Below are 16,626 nucleotides of genomic sequence, written 5' to 3' on the forward strand. Positions count from 1 at the left end.
AAGGATATGCCTGACACCCATTTTTAATATTGTTTTTCCTATTTGTTTGACTGTAACTTTGTTTGTCTGCAATATATTAGAATTTATTGGGCAAGCAGAGTACAAGAGGCGATTTTAAAAGATCTTTATTTTGTAAATTAGATAGCTCTTGCACACTGCAGCTGACAAAACGAGGCAGCAAGCTAACTCCAGATTAAATAGTTACGTGCCCAGTTTCTGTGCCAAATGTCTGTTTCAAGCAACAGAGGCGAAGGATGAACAGGGATTTTTGTTTTCCAGAAATTTTTTAGTGCACTGGGAATGGGTAACTAAATATAGGATTGTATTCGCATAGATCTGGAAACCAAAATATTATGATGCATAAACCAGGCCATGGTTGTGCCAATAACCATTTGTAAATGCTGTCCAAGGTATTTTGGCATGCCATCATACCAAAATTTGTTGGACAGGACTTGCAAAACCTGTGCATTGACAAAATTTCCACCTGTCAATTAAAAAGGCCACACCGCTTGGATCTGCACATATAGTATGTGCAAATATGTTACAACATCCTAGGTTCTGGTATATGAAGGGCAATACCAGCTAAAGAACTGACAGCTGTAATTTCATATTTTTTGTGTATATATGTGTAAAGCTGAAGAAACTGTGAATCACTTATTTAGCTGCTACAAGATGATCAAAGAGACTGAGTTGCAAACATGGCAAAGTAGAAACAATGATGTCAGGCCTGTGGTCACATTTCTTTCAGGATCTTTGGCCTGCCACACTCTTATTTTTCTTTTTCTGTTTTTTTTTAAGTTTTATTGGTTTTTTTAACATTTATAAGAGAAAAGGTAATGGAAAGGTATACAAATTTTGGCAGTTGCAAAGTGTGGTAGGCGCCCCCTCCCTCCAAACTCATAGTATACATTTGAATATAAAACATTAATGCATAGTCATATATAATCAGCATATTAATTCTATTGGTACTTTCAATCAGTTTATACATTGTAGTATATAATCCACATATTAATTTCATTACTACTTTCGGTCAGTTTATATCAATGAGATTTTCTTATTCATTTTTGTGATCTGAGCTTTCTTGGTATTGCCCCTTCTCCCCCCGCTGGCAGAGCTCCGGCCCCTCCCGTGTCCTGCGTATCCGTTGTAGGATCTTCTGTTTTTTCTAGGTGTATTTTATTTTTTTCCATAAAGGCCTGTGCCTCTATGGGTGTGTTAATTCTAATTCTTGTCTCCTCCCAGAATATCAACATACCTTCAGGCATCAACCATCTAAACCACACCTCTTCTGGTATAATTTATTCGCCAATTGCGAATAATTTTTCCTTTTTTCCCTAATTTTCTTGGGGATCTGCTTCAAGATGGTTATTTCCCTATCGTGGTATGTCAGTGCCTGCCCCCTTTGTACACCCAGAATTTCATCTCTTGTGCTTTTTCTAAGAAATTTAATATGTACCTCCCTGGGTACATTGTGTGTTCTGGCATAGGCTGAGTTCACTCTATAAACCAGGTCTATCTCCCATTCCATCTGTTGTTTTTCTTTGTGTATGTATTCAGCCAAAATGTTTGTCATGATGTCCCTTATATTTTCCTCATCTGCTTCTATCACGTTTTGAAATCTAAGATAAAAGGACATTCTCTCAAATTCTGTTTTCATTTGCTGGGTGTCAAGTTCTTTGTTTCCCTTCTGCACCGCTTCTACCCCCCCCTCACCTCCGCCACCCCACCCTCCACGAGGTCCAGTCTCTGTGAGTTCTTATAGATTTGGACTTGGTTCTCTTTAATTTCTTCTTTCATTTCCTTTAATTGTTTCTTAATTTCCTCCTGGCCCTGTATGAGTTGCTGAAGCATTTGTTGCAGATCCATCTCTGTACTTTTGGGTTGCATCAGGTCTGTAATCTTTGATTGTGTAGCAGGACTGGATGTTGCTGATGTCGGGGCAGAGGTAGCAAAGCCAAGTTTTCCAGGGGGTGGTCTTTTAGGAGACATAGTTAATAAAATAAAGAGTTCAGTCAGTATGGAGAATGGACAACTGGAGAAGCAGAGCAGCCAGATGAGTCCAGGAGGCAGAAGATCCAAGCAGGAGAGAATTTCTCTCGTCAGTCTGGCAGTAGAGTAAAATTTTTCCCCCCAGAGAGATCAAAGAATAACAATCCACAAGAGATTCTTCTGGGTAGCATGGAGACAAAGACCGGAAGCCTGAATTTTTAAAGGTGGAGTCAGGTTTCACAGTTCATAAAGACAACGGAAGTGTGCCATCTTGCCCTGCCAGCTTCGGGCTCAGAGGCATAACAAAGTTTTCAAAGTTCCCAAAGTCCTCAGATCATCAGTAAATTATGGAGCTAAGTTCAATAAAAAATCACTTTAGCAAGGGTGTGGCATCATTGGTTGGCTCTCCCCCCTCCTCCTTCTCCTGGGGCTGAGAGCAGAATTGTTCCAAGCCGCTTGTCCAAGGGGGGGGGGAAATCCCCCTCCCTCCAGCCGCGCCTCCAAAGTAATCCGAAAGCAAAAGTTTTAAAGAGCTGAAAAGTCCTTCATGTCAAGAAAGGGAATGAAGGGGGGAAGCGCCTCACCACACCGCCGCTGCTTCCTTCTGTTTTTTCATTCTCCGATCAGCCTGTTGCGAAGACGTTACGCGCCCTCCGATACTGCTCCCCGATGCCTAGAGCGAAGCGGGGGGGCCCCCACCAGCCGCCGCCGATGCAGGAGTCCCCCGCGAAGCCGCTCCTCCGGCAGGACGCCTCTCCGGGGCATCCTGTGCCCCCAAAGGAGTGGGGAAGCCCACCGGGGAGCCGGAGCGAGCAAACGACTTGCCCGTCGCCGTCAGCCGCCGGAACCGGCCCACACTCTTATTTTTCTATGCTGTTTCATTAGTGGGGAAATTGGGAGGGGGAATAGTAAGGAGTAGAATGTGTTGTTGTCAAAATAAAACATTCCTTTCTAGAAGCCCAAGGTCATTCTGTCTCTGCACCTGACCGGAACTAGATGGGTGGAAATGCCAGCGTGGCGGTGGAAGACTGGACCATGTGATGGACATGTGGGTGTGGGGGCAAGGTCTTGAACTTTCAACTGGGTGGAGAATTCGGGAAGCTTTCAGATTCGGGTTTTACACAGATGTACCAACATGTCTCTCTTATTAAATTGGAATTTGATGAAAGCTATGTCTTGAACTCTGATTTAATTCTGGATGATATTTGGAATGCTGACAGATGGCGCATTGGAATATCTGCAAGAAAAACCACTTGCCTGCAAGCAAGAATTGGTGGAGCCACAAAATAGGAAAAAAGTAATAGAAAATTAGTTTTCATTCAACATTTAACAATTGTTGATTAAGAAAGACAAAAAGGGCTGGATAGCAGATGTTGCAATACCTGGAGACAGCAGAATAGAAGAGAAACAACTGGTGAAAATCACAAAACATGAAGACCTGAAAATAGTAGTAGAATCACTATGCCAAAATAAAGCAAAAATAGTACAATACAGGTAGTCCTCGACTTACAACCATTCATTTAGCGACTGTTCACAACAGCAGCACTGAGGGAAAAATGACCATCCTCACACCTACAACAACTGCAGCATACATACAGTCCATACCCCAGGGTGATGTTGTTGCCAGTTGCAACCTTCCCAGCCAGCTTCCGGCAAGTGAAGTCAATGGAGGAAATCAGTGTCGCTCAACAACTGCGTGATTCACTTAACATCCATGGAAAAATGGTCATAAATGGCCACGTGTTCACAACTGCTTTGCTCAGCAACAAAAATTCTGGTCCCAAATACTGTATTGTCATAAGTCAAGGACTACCTATAGTAATAGGCACCAGGAGTGCAATTCCAAAACATCTATCATAGTGATCACACACTATCAAATTTTTCCCTAACTAATTTGAGATGACAATGGAATACTGTACTGAAAAGAGTTTCAATGTGCAAGTTGGATAGCTTGTTTTTCATACTTAAAACACTTCTCTAGCCCAAAGAGAACCATGAAATTATGTATTGCTCAACGGATCCATAATTGGTGATAATTCCTTGGAGGAATGGATATATCTTTTCAGTGTGTATATATATATTTGAGGGTTACTACCATTTTTGAACATTTATATTTAGCTTTTCACTGAATTGGTTTCCTCTTTCTGAGAAACGTGGGGAATTTTTGAAGGCCCTTAAAGGGTTTAAATAATCTGTAGGAAACACCATTAATCATCCCAAATAAACATTATCTCCAAAGATAAACTGTCTATTTTTTTTTAAGTTCAATAAAAATGAGTATCTAACTTGGCACTGCAACAGTTACAAATCATCATTAGCAAGGTTATCATTGTGGCTTGTCTTGCCAAGGCCTTTAACTAAGAGATTTCAGTTTTGAAATATTTTTATTTCAGTAACAGTGAGATTGTCAACAAATGCATTGTAATTTATTTTGAGAGAACTGGTCTTCCCAGAAGTTTGGAAAGCACCAGCAAAATGCTTTTTTATCATAAGCATTTTGGTAAGTACATATCTCTTTGAAGGAAAAAAGATATAATACATATTTTACAGACTATTTTTGTCTTTTATTTACTGTGTTTTTTTCTCTTCTTCTAGAAGAGATAAGGACCAGAGGTGGTATTCAGCTGGTTCGGACCGGTTCGAGCGAACTGGTAGTTAGAACGATCAGTTAGCCCCACCCACCCACCTGCCCCCACCCTATCCTGTCCTATATTCCCTTCTTTCTGGCTCAGCTGATTTGCGCGGCACAGCTTATTTGTTGTACTTATCAGGACTATCTTAGAAGGTAAGCAGCTGAACTTCAAATTGCTGTATTTTGAACGCTGCGCACAAGCATGTTAGGCGCGCATGCGCACACCGAACCGGTTGTTAAACTGATTGCATCCCACCACTGATAAGAACACTTCATACACAGCTCTCAGGAAATTTGCAGTCCTTATCTAGTGGGCTACAAACTCTTAATCCTAACAATATAAGTTTACATTTTCTTGTCAAACTTTCATAATTCAAAGGACAAATTCAACAATTCCACAGAATACTGGTCATCCATAGATATTCAGAAGAAAGGTCAGGTCAGCTGTTGTGTAAAGCAGCGGTCCCCAACCTTTCTGGCTCAGTGGACCAGCGGGATGGTGGGGATGGTTTCGTGTGCACATCACTTTCACAAATGCAGTTTCCAGCGCGCTCAACCACCAGATCTGCAGCCCAGTTCCAAACAGGCTGCGGCCCAGCATTGGGCCACAGTCCGGAGGTTGGGGACCCCTGGTATAAAGTACATACCAAAACCAAGCTTGCTACCGTGCTATACCTACAGCACACAAAACCCACATCAGAAAAAGCCAGATCAAACCAGAAGCTGTGCTCACCTGAATTTCTTCCCAAATGTCTTCATCTAGCACTGTGGCAGCGGTGTAATGCTGCATAGGAATGATCAGGCAATGACCTTCAGTAAGAGACTGGTACCTCGGCAAGGATAAGTACACCTAGAAAAGAAATTGCAACGTCTGAGCATCCATATCGACCTTATGATTTCCATGATTCATTCTAGGCAAACTAGACCTGATATAAAACTTGCTTAGACAGAGACTCTCATTTTAAAAGAACTAAAAGTTCCAGCAGTGGGAAACCTGCTAAACAGCTTCTGTAGTTTTTATATATCCATATAGGACAAGATCCATATGGGACAGATTCCTGAATGAGAAAAAGTGGCAAAACAGGAAGCATTATTATTTCTCAGCCGTGAGGTTCTTTTATTTCTATATATAGTCTGAAAAAAGACACATACAGAGAGAAAGAAAGATTGCCATATCATCTAATTTGGACTGGAATCCCTTCATATATTCAAGCACAGGCTGAACGTCATTTGTCAAGGATGCTGGATTTCTGCAAAGAACAGAAGATTGAATGTGATGCCTTAAAATGGTTTCTTTCAGCTCTTTGAAACTAATTCCAAGTTCATTTTATAAGGAGGAGACACTGTGTCTGTTGTTTTTTAACATCCGCATGACTTTGCTTGCCTTTGTGCCTTTGTTTTCTTCTACCAATTATAATTTCACCTTTCCTCTATGACTCTCCTGGTCTTACAACTCAACTCTGCTTTGGCCTCCTAATTATTTACTCTGCTTGTGCCACCTAAAATTCAGATCTTGTGTATCATTGCAGCAAGGTCACCAACAAATCTGAAGTGCTGAAGATTACGTTTATCATTCAAGACAGAGTCGCACTCCTATTTGCTGCATCCTTGAAGTGGCTTTTTCCTCTTTAATTGAAGAGCCAGGGTTATTCAAAAGCAATCATTCATGTCATAAGAAGCAATCTTAATTTGAATTTCCTAACATTCATGCACAGAGAACAGCCTTCTTTTAAGTCGTCCATTTCTAGGTCAAAATAACTGATGCTCTTCCCTTACCTTGTTGCCAATTGCAATGATTAGGTGTTTAGGAAGTTCAGAGCTACCAAAGCAATGGGGGCATTTTTCCATGCATGCAGCAAGCCGTCGATGCTCACGGATCGCTTGGTTCCTCTCCCTTTCCTCCGCTTTTCCACTTTCCTCCCTCTTTGCTGCTTTGGAAACGAACATGTCATCCAGAGTGTAATAATCTCTATCAGTTTTGTCTGAAAACTAAAGCAAAAGATAGATCGGGTGAGCTGGAAAGCTAAACTTGGGATTATAAAGTTTATTCGATGACTTCTAGAAACTCATTACCTCTACATATATAACAACTATGGACTGTGGTGTTTGGCAAAGGGCAAATGCACAGAGTGCAGTGGTGCTATGTGCTCCACCTCAAAGTACTCAAGAGAATTCTGGGATTGCCATGAGGTAGCTTGCATGTGCACTTACATACCAAGACAACATGTGAAAACTCCTACAGCATCCATAATGAATCTTCAGGAAGTTGCAATTGCTTCCAAGCTCAAAGGAGTGTGCTTCAACCAGTGAACTCTATGAAGCTCCACTGGAGATGTTTGCACAGCCCCAATAAAAACCAAATCTCATTTCATTTTTATTATCTTGCTTTTCATTAGTGGGAGTTGCTGCCTTACATAAAGTCCACAGCTTGTCTTTATTCTTATAATCTGCATGAGATGGAGGATGATCAGGGAGAATGCAGACGGCAAGTAATGACAAGGACAGCTTAAGACAAAGTCATGACAGGTAAATTTAGGCATTCAAAAGTTGTTCCAAGTATGGGGATAAGGGGAATCAATTAAATCAAGTTAATATATAGATACAAGGCCACACTGTCATCTTACTAGAACAAGCCCATAGATTTGCAATAGGAACTGTTTTTCTTTTGGTGCCTAGTATTCCCAAGCCCCCTCTCCTCTTGATTTATGGGAGATGTTGTCCTCCCTGTTTTATTGTTTCATTTCTACCTTCTGCTTTCTGAAAGAAAAACTGTGCAGGAAGTAACCTAAGCTTCATTACCTATAGTGGGGGTCGCCCAGGCAAGGGTGATGTCACCAGCCAATCCATTCACCCAGTGGGAGGATTCACATAATTTAACAATCAGTTTGCCCAGGGTCAGGTTGGCTGTCGTTGGAGGCTACGTTAAATTACACACATACACACACGCACACGATTCTGGGCGCTGCCTTGCGCTGCAATGGAGAAACGGGCAACGGAGCAGCCGGCACAAGGGAAGGAGAAGGAGCAGGAAGAAGGAAGAGGGAAAGCGGTCTTCTCTTTCCCTCCCGCCAGCCACTCTGTTTCTCCATTGCAGCACAGTGCAGCGCCCAGGATCCACTTTGATAGTGGGTGTTGTGTGTAATTTAACAACCAGTTTGCTCAAACCAGTGCGAACCGGCTGAATAGCACCACTGCTTTCACTACAAAAAGGCTTTGGTGCTTCCAACAGGGAAGTATAGTATAGAACCGAGATGGCAAACTTATGGCACACGTGCCACAGGTAGCATGGGGAGCCATTTGTCAGGGCACGCGAGGCGTTGCCGTCAGCTGACTTTAGCCTTTTTTTTTTGAGGCCATTTTTCACTCTCTCCAGGCTCCAGAGGCTTTATAGGAACCTGGGGATGACGAAAACAGCCTCCCCTGCCCCCCGCCCCGGAGGCCCTCCGGAGGCTTCAGGACCTTCCCTGAAGCGTCCGGAGTGCAAAAACCCAGCCCTATGGGCAAACCGGAAGTTTGGGGATGGACTTCCGGTTTGCTCGTAGGGTCGTTTTTCTTCCTCCAAAGCCTTTGGGAAAGCCTCTGGAAGGCTCCGGAGGGCTTAAACCGGTCCTATGAGCAAACCGGAAGTGAATTCTGGTTTGCTCGTATGGTTGTTTTTTGTCCTCTGGAGCCTTTAGAGAAGCATCCTGAAGACTCAAGAGGGCTTCAACCGGCTCTACGAGCAAACCGGAAGTCCGTTCCTGAATTTTCAGTTTGTCCGTAGGGGCAGTTTTTTGCACACTGGAGGCTTCAGGAGCTAGAGGGCCTCTGGCGGGGGGGGGGGGGCAAGCAGGAGGCTTTTTTCACCCTCCCCAGGCTCCTAATAAAGCCTCTAGAGCCTGGGGAGGACGAAAAAAGCATGAAAAAATGTGCGGGAGCACCTGTCATGCGAGCATGCACACTTTGGGTCGTGCATAGCATCATGGGTGTGGCACGCCCACACACGACCCCCCTGCATTCCCACTTTTGGCACGCGAGCCAAAAAAAGTTTCGCCAGCGCTGGTACAGAATTATATATAGTAAACTTGAGATCCTTTATCTACAAATAAGTACCTTACTTCTGTTGCTTATGCATTGGATTCTTCCACCTTTCTAAAAAGAATAAATAAGAGTGCACCACTTTGTTGAGTGGGGTATCTCTCAATACTCTTCTGACGGAATCCTACCAGCATATGCTGCTTAATAAACACCACACTAAGTCTTGATTATTGACTTTGGTTCCTATGTTTGATTCCATACAGGTAGCTTGGCCCCGTCTTGTCCAAAGAGGATTGTGTTCTAGCAAAACTCTTCTATATAGATAGCAGAATGAACAGCTGCAGCTTTCTGACTGCAAGTGAGATGCCTCATTTTGCAATGATTGAATTGCACACACGGGACTCAGTTTCAGAGACTTGCTGCCAATTTTGCACAGCCTTAGCCAAATGCTGCATTTTCTAGGTAACTACCCTGTTTCCCTGAAAATAAGACCTCCCAGGATAATAAGCCCAATCGGGCTTTTAAGTGCATGTGCTAAAATAAGACCTCCCCCCAAAATAAGTTCTCCCTGAAAATATTGCAACCCAGCAGCAGCCATGAGGTGACCATGCTCACTGCCTCCTGCACCTGAACAATAATAAGACCTCTCCGAAAATAAGGTCAAGCGCTTATTTGGGGGGGGGGGGTCAAAAGAAAATAAGACCCTGTCTTATTTTGGAGAAAACACGGTATCAAACAAAAAGGGGGAATGGATCTCAAGTCTCCCATGGAATATTATACTGGAAGGACCCTTTACCCTCACACATTACGAATCCATTCAAAGAGGTATTTCCTACTAGGATTTTGGATACCCTCCCCCTCTCCATTGTTTTAGTGGGGAGAGGGTACTGGGAAATCAGGGCCTGCTTTCTTTTATCTAATGTATCAAGACAGATAGTTTAAAAAGAAAATAGCCAGATGAAGGCAATGAAACATTTTTTAAAAAAAGAAGAAGATGGAAACTACAATTTTTTACCTGTTTACATATAATAACTAAAAGTAAAAATAAAGAACAACCAAGACATAAATGGACCCAGTGCTCTACCCAGCTTAAACTACCAAAAGGTGAATGAAAAAATAATAAAATAATAAAGTAAAGTAAAATTAAATTAAAAAATAAGCCTTTTTTGTTTCCAAAGTTTTGCTCTAGCTAATGCTATTGATGAAAATACCAAGTATCATGGATGAAAATTTCACCATCTTTTTTTAAAAATAACACATGAATGGAAGAGCTTACATAGTATGTGGCAGACAAATGCATGATACATGATACACATGATAGACTGCAGTGTGTTTTATAACATGTTTTCATAAGGTTTCCACAGAAATGCTCTTTAGAAAGCTTTTCAAAAGACAAATTGTCTTGAAATGTTAGGGGGGTTTTTTTGGTCTTCTTCCGTTGTATTGTGTCCAATTCTCAGAGACTGCCTGGACTTGCCCCTGCAGTTTTCTTGGCAAGGTTTTTCATGAGTGCTTTGCCATTGCCTCCTTCCTAGGGTTGAGACAGAGTGACTGGCCCAAGGCCACCCAGAAGACTTCATGCCCAAGGTGGGACTAGAACTCAGAGTCTTCCAGTTTCTATCTTGATATTTTAACAACAATAGCAAACTGGCCCTTTTACAAACAAAAAAAATATTTTGGTTACTCTGTGGCAAACATATAATTTGAAGCTAAGCATATAATTTCATGAACTGATTGTCTTTTTAAGTAGTACTTTTTTAAAAGTTTAATTCTGGCGCCATTTAGAGTTCCACGAGACAGTATCTTTTAATGTATACTGACAGCGGAATGAATACTCAGTGACACTGAAAGTTAATATAAAACAATTTTAAAGTCTTGACAACAGATCATACAGAGTGGTTTCTATATCTTTTTCCTTGTACTAATTAATCAGAACAACACACTGAATTTTAAATTAACTCATCTAATAAATTATTTTAAAGGACCATACAAAAGAAGAGAGTTAAGTTTTAAACCTGGGTTGTCTTATCTATGCATTGTGTTTTCGTTTTGTTTTCTGACTTTTTTGTGCCTTTCGGGTTTCAGAAGTGGGGGTTTTGTTGTTATTTTTGTGTTTGTTTTGTGTCTTTGAAACAGTGATCACTCCTGCTGGATTAAAATATAGGCGTAGGGTAGCACTTCCTCTTTATAATAGCTAAACAGATAGGACCATGGTGGTGAACCTATGCCATGCACGCCCGAAGTGTCACGCAGAGCCGTGTCACCTGGCAAACACGGCATTGCCTGTTCCACTTCTGGGTTTCTGGTGTGCATCTGCGCGCAACAATCAGCTAGCCTTCATGCATGCGGCAGTGCCGGAAACTGGAAGAGCTGGTCTTCCATTTTCTGTCATGAGTGCCAGCCAGCTGATCGCTGCATGTGCACCAGTAACTGGAAGATTGGCTGGAGCGCATGTATATGCTGGAAACTGGAAGTTCATTTTCCGGTGCGCACATGTCCCCTGGGGAGCTCCTCTTCCGGGTTGCGGCCCCAATGAGTGCGCAGGCGCATGCTCCCTTTTCGGCACCGAGTGCCCAAAAGATTCACCATCACTGCTATAGAAAGTCCAATGAGGATGTGTAATAAACTGTAATATCACAATAACACATATGAAGAGGCATATAACCATAACAGTTAATACCCTCCAACTATTTTATCCTTTGTGAATTTCTTTAATCCCTTTTAAAAGACTGTCCAAATTACTACCACCATTTTAATGATATCCTATTATGGAAGAAAAAGAAAATGTCTCAATTTTTTTTTTACACCATGTAGCATGCCCCCTCTCCACCCTATATTCTTTTCACCCTTCTCTTCTTCTTTAAATGTAAACTATCTTTATTAAAAGTTACTACCTGGGTTTCTATAGAAACCAATCTCAATAGGTTGTCATGTTCTTATTCCCAAGTTACAGTACTGAAGCCTGGACAAGAACAGGACAAAGCTTCCACATTAATGGAGCCCAATTATAGGAAAAGTGCTGATTCCAAAGGCTCAGATCTAATTCTCAGAGGCTCATTAATCACTAGGAGAATGTATCTTATACCTCTGGAGCAGTGTTTCTCAAACTTGGTGACTTTAAGTCCTGTGGACTTCAACTCCCAGAATTCCCCAGCCAGCTGGCTGGGGAATTCTGGGAGTTGAAGTCCACAGGACTTAAAGTCACCAAGTTTGAGAAACACTGCTCTGGAGGAACATATACGGTGGAAAATTCCCAATGAACGCTCACTGAGCATGTATACAGTTTGGAAATGCTTCCTTTTTTTCACAAGATGACTTGATGTTTGCCATCAGTGTCAACTCTTAGCAACATACAGATCCTTTCCAGGGATCAACATTATTTTATAGGTGTGGTCTTGCTGTGCCCAGAGGTGCTACCTATGATTGTACTATATAGTGTGCTTGGCTTCTTCTATCTCACTGATCCAGACTTGAGGCAGTGTTAATCTCCATGTTCAATACAACCATAATAAATCATGCAAACCACGCATAACTATACTATCTACTAGCTTTTATAAGGCAGTTTGCATAGGTTACAGAATTCAAACTTTCTTAACATGGAATTTTTAGTTTTAGTTTTAAAGCAAAGATTATGAAGAAACCATGTTGCGGGAAAGGTAGACTCAACACTTTATCACTAACATCAGGGTTTTTTTCTTTACCAATACCATCTGGAAAAATATCCCAAAAATATGTTTTCATAGGTGTATAAAATGATGTGTGGGTTTAAAGAAGTGTAATTTTTGAGACAAAATATATATATATTATCAGTTTACTGTTTATTTCACGCCAGTGCTTTCTTTTTATGGTATAGCTTGATAGTATTGTTACTATCAAACTATACTATCTATTACTATTATTTGACGATAATTTGATAGTATTTTTCAGATCTTTAAGTTGATGTCATCCCTTTTCATTTCCCTTAAATTATCCCGCATTCACTTAAAATGATTGATTTTTATCTTTTCAAACCACATTCATTCACAATCATCCACATACAGCAAATATGAAAAGATGGCTAACATAAACAATTGTGTTTTTCCCAGAAATTCACCAGCCCATTAACATCACTGTGGTTCATATCTCAGAAGAGAATTTGTGCAATTCAATACTATGTTTATATTTGAAAGAAGAAAAATCTCAGCAAAGTCTCCCATAAAATTATTTCCACCCTTATTGATAGGAAACAACCCTGAAGAAAGCTCCTTATAACAGTGGTCCACCAACTGGTGGTCCACGAGAAAAATCTGGTGGCCCGCAGAAAAATTATTTGCATTTTTATATTGCACTAAATACCATTTATCTTTTTAAAAAATCATATTAGTGGTCCGCGGGATTTAAAATTATGAATTTAGTGGTTCCTGAGGTCCGAAAGGTTGGTGACCCCTGCTTTAGAAGACTCTCAAGCTGTGTCGCGTTTTCACCAGGTTTTAATTTTGTGTGAGAGAGTGTTGTTTATTTCCTTTTATTCCATTTATTTCCAGCATTTTACAGATTGCAGGGCAGATGCATGGCTTGGAAACACTACATCAGAGAATGACCTGAGTATGGTCATTGAACCAGCATTGTGAGGTAGCTGCCAGAAGGACTAACACGATCTGGGATGCATTAGAAGAAGCATGGTAACAGAAATGTGAAGTCTGCACAGCACTGATATGATCACACCTGGACTTTATACAATTCTCTATACTTCATTTCCAGAATATTGGCAGGCTAGAGTGGTTTCAGAAGAGGGTGATTAAGATGATACTTAAGAAAGTGCCCTATGAGGATAGAGTGAAGTTCTTGAGATGTTCAGCCTGGAGAAAATGCACACACATACAAACACAAATACACTATATACATATACGCATGTACAAGATATAAATCGAGTAAAAAGCCAGAATCAATAATACCCATTAGACTTCCCTTCAGTTGCAAATTTTATGTTTCCCCTCTATATGCAATAATAAGATTCTAATTATGTCATGTTGACTTATATTTTCTTCTATGTTTATTGGGTTTTGAAAATAATTATGTAGGAGGGAGAGTTTTGCATTCCGGAGAGGGAATAGTTCAAAGGGGTGAGAATTGAAAGTGCATTTCATTTTCTTAGAGTTTTCACTTGCCCATTACTGTTTATTATTTTGAAGCACCAGATAACACCATAAAGAAAATTCTAGACCTGTTGAGACCTGTCTATAAGCAAGGTCTGTTTTCAGAACAGACACAAGCAACTCAAAACCCAAAAGTGAGGAGTTTCCATCATTCATAAACTACTGTATTTTTGGGAGTATAAAACGCACCTATTTCCCCCCCCCAAAAAAGAGTGAAAATTTGGGTGTGTCTTATACACTGAATGTAGCCCCACCCACCCCCATCAGAGGCCAAAAACGCGAGGCATGGAGGCAGTGATGGTCTATGGCAATCCTTGCAGCCTGGAACAGCTGATTGGGGGTATTCTACCAGGCTGATCCACCTGCCAATCAGCTGTGCTGAATCAGGCTGCAATAAGTGCTGAAGCTGACCTGGCTGTTTGGAGTTTGCAGCAGCAATCACATTCAGAAAGCACAGTAACTTATTCAGCAGGATTCAAAATAATAATTACAATACAATACAATAGCAGAGTTGTAAGGGACCTTGGAGGTCTTCTAGTCCAACCCCCTGCCTAGGTAGTAAACCCTATATCGTTCCAGACAAATGGCTATCCAACATCTTCTTAAAGACTTCCAGTGTTGGGGCATTCACAACTTCTGGAGGCAAGCTGTTCAATAATATACAATATATTACCAAAAGCAAGTTTTCCAAAGTAGGAATAAATACAAGCAAAACACAAGTAGTTTCACTTTCAGTTCTCGGCTAAGCCGGGCTCCTTCCTGTTTCTTTGTTGCTCACATGGCAAATTTCAGAGTCCAAATAGCCCTTATTGGCTGACTTAGTTGCTATGCCTATTCATTGGCTGACCTTGTTACCATGTGTCAGCTGAATACCATGGATGCTGGTAGGCAGAGGCAGAATTTTTCTTCTTATTTTCCTCCCCAAAAACTAAGGTGTGCCTTATACTCCGGAGCGTCTTATACTCTGAAAAATACGGTATATGTGAATTTCCAAATGGCACGTGTGCACACCGAAAAACAGACTATGACTGATTTCCTACTGCAGCAATTACATCTGCCAGAGACAAAGTTTTGAAAACTCTGGATTACCTTTCTACAGTCAATAATGCAATTATATGCGGAATTCTATATGTACACCACAGTATACGGTGCTGAAAAAATATCTCCAGAGATTTCCCAAAACAAAAGAGGTCATTGTAAAACTGAGATAAGTCTAGTGGGAATGTGAAAGACCATTGTTATTTCAAGGAGTTTAGTGATGTATTTTGAGTTCTCCTTTATATAAAGGAAAAAGTCTAGAAATTTGGAGCTCATTCTGCGCTGGCCTGCTTGTTTTTCGCTCTTGCTTGCTGAACAAAGAAGGGGAGTGGGAGGGAATCAGTGGTGAAATTCATTTTTTTTTACTACCGGTTCTGTGAGTGTGGCAGGGGAAGGATACTGCAAAATCTCCATTCCGTCCCCACTCTGGGGCCAGCCAGAAGTGGTAATTACCGGTTCTCCGAACTACTCAAATTTTTTGCTATTGGTTTTCCAGAACCTGTCAGAACCTGCTGAATTTCACCCCTGGAGGGAATCATATGTAGCTTCAAAGCTTTTCCCATTGTGAAAGTCTCAGATTTTTGGTTCTCATTGCAGAGTCATGTGCCAGCCAGTCAAGGCCAGGATCTTGCAGTCTCATGGCTGTAGCGGGGACCATGAAGTCAAATTGCCACATTTCGATAAAAACTGAAGGATGCCATGGTTTGTGGAGCTTCTGCACAGAATCTACCACTAGGTATTGTGGAAACTGACTGCCCTTGAGATACCTCAGCTGTCATTATTAAGGATCTCCCTGTAAGAGATTTTAGTATTATCTTGCTTTGCATTTATGTTGTTTTTATGTTACGCTTTTAAATTTGTTTGCTTGAACTAATAATAAAACTTAAAATCCCCTTATTCACTGAAATGTTCACGAGCTGTGATGGCGCAGTGGTTTGAATGCAGTACTGCAGGCTACTTCTACTGACTGCCGGCTGCCAACAGTTTGGCAGATCAAATCTCACCAGCTCAAGGTTGACTCGGCCTTCCATCTTTCTGAGGTGGCTAAAATGAGGACCCAGATTGTTGGGGGCAATAGGCTGACTCTGTAAGCTGTTTACAAAAGGGCTGTAAAGCACTGTAAAGCAGTATATTACTGTGTTTCCCCAAAAATAAGGCAGGGTCTTATTTTCTCTTGACCTCCGAAATAAGCTCTTGGCCTTATTTTCAGGGAGGTCTTATTATTTTTAAGGTGCAGGAGGTGGCGAGCGTGGTCACCTCATGGCTGCTGCTGTGTTGCAATATTTTCAGGGGTGGGTTTATTTTCAGGGGAGGATTTATTTTAGCGCATGCACTCAAAAGCCCGATTGGGCTTATTATCCGGGGAGGTCTTATTTTCAGGAAAACAGGGTATGCCTAAGTGCTATTGCTATTGTCTCTAGATCCAAAAGAGCCAATTGCTTGGGCACCTCAACAGTACCCTAACACTTGGCAACAAAATAAGCTGATTATTTTTAGTCTCCCCTGCCCTTCCCACTATAAAGACAAGGGTTCTCCCTGTTATAAGCCTGTCACACAACTATCTCTGATGTGTGTTATGTTAACTAGATGTTTTATTTAAAAAAGGGCTGGACCCTTTTTCACATTCACTTCATGAAAAAAGAGCAAGACGAGGGTTGCTGTTTTTTTAAAAATCAACCATTTTAAAGTATGATGTATAGCATAAAGAAACAACCAGCAAAATAATAGTCCTATTAATTTATTGCAATGAGAAGGACAAACAGTTCTATTACATTTTAAGGAAAACCAATATATACATATATTATGGAATAAGCC

General features: G+C 41.1%; 1 protein-coding gene across 1 annotated transcript in view; it reads right to left on the reverse strand.

Moving 5' to 3' along the window:
- CWF19L2 (CWF19 like cell cycle control factor 2) overlaps positions 1–16,626 on the reverse strand; it is a 106,532-nt gene that overhangs the window by 14,690 nt on the left and 75,216 nt on the right. The window contains exons 13-14 of the mRNA XM_081950372.1: positions 6,398–6,610; positions 5,355–5,471 (exon numbers count right to left, since the gene is read on the reverse strand). Coding sequence (XP_081806498.1) covers positions 5,355–5,471; positions 6,398–6,610 — 330 coding nt within the window. The remainder of the gene's footprint in view (positions 1–5,354; positions 5,472–6,397; positions 6,611–16,626) is intronic.

Source organism: Natrix helvetica (assembly GCF_964273705.1).
Source record: "Natrix helvetica genome assembly, chromosome: 4".
Taxonomy (NCBI): domain Eukaryota; kingdom Metazoa; phylum Chordata; class Lepidosauria; order Squamata; family Natricidae; genus Natrix; species Natrix helvetica.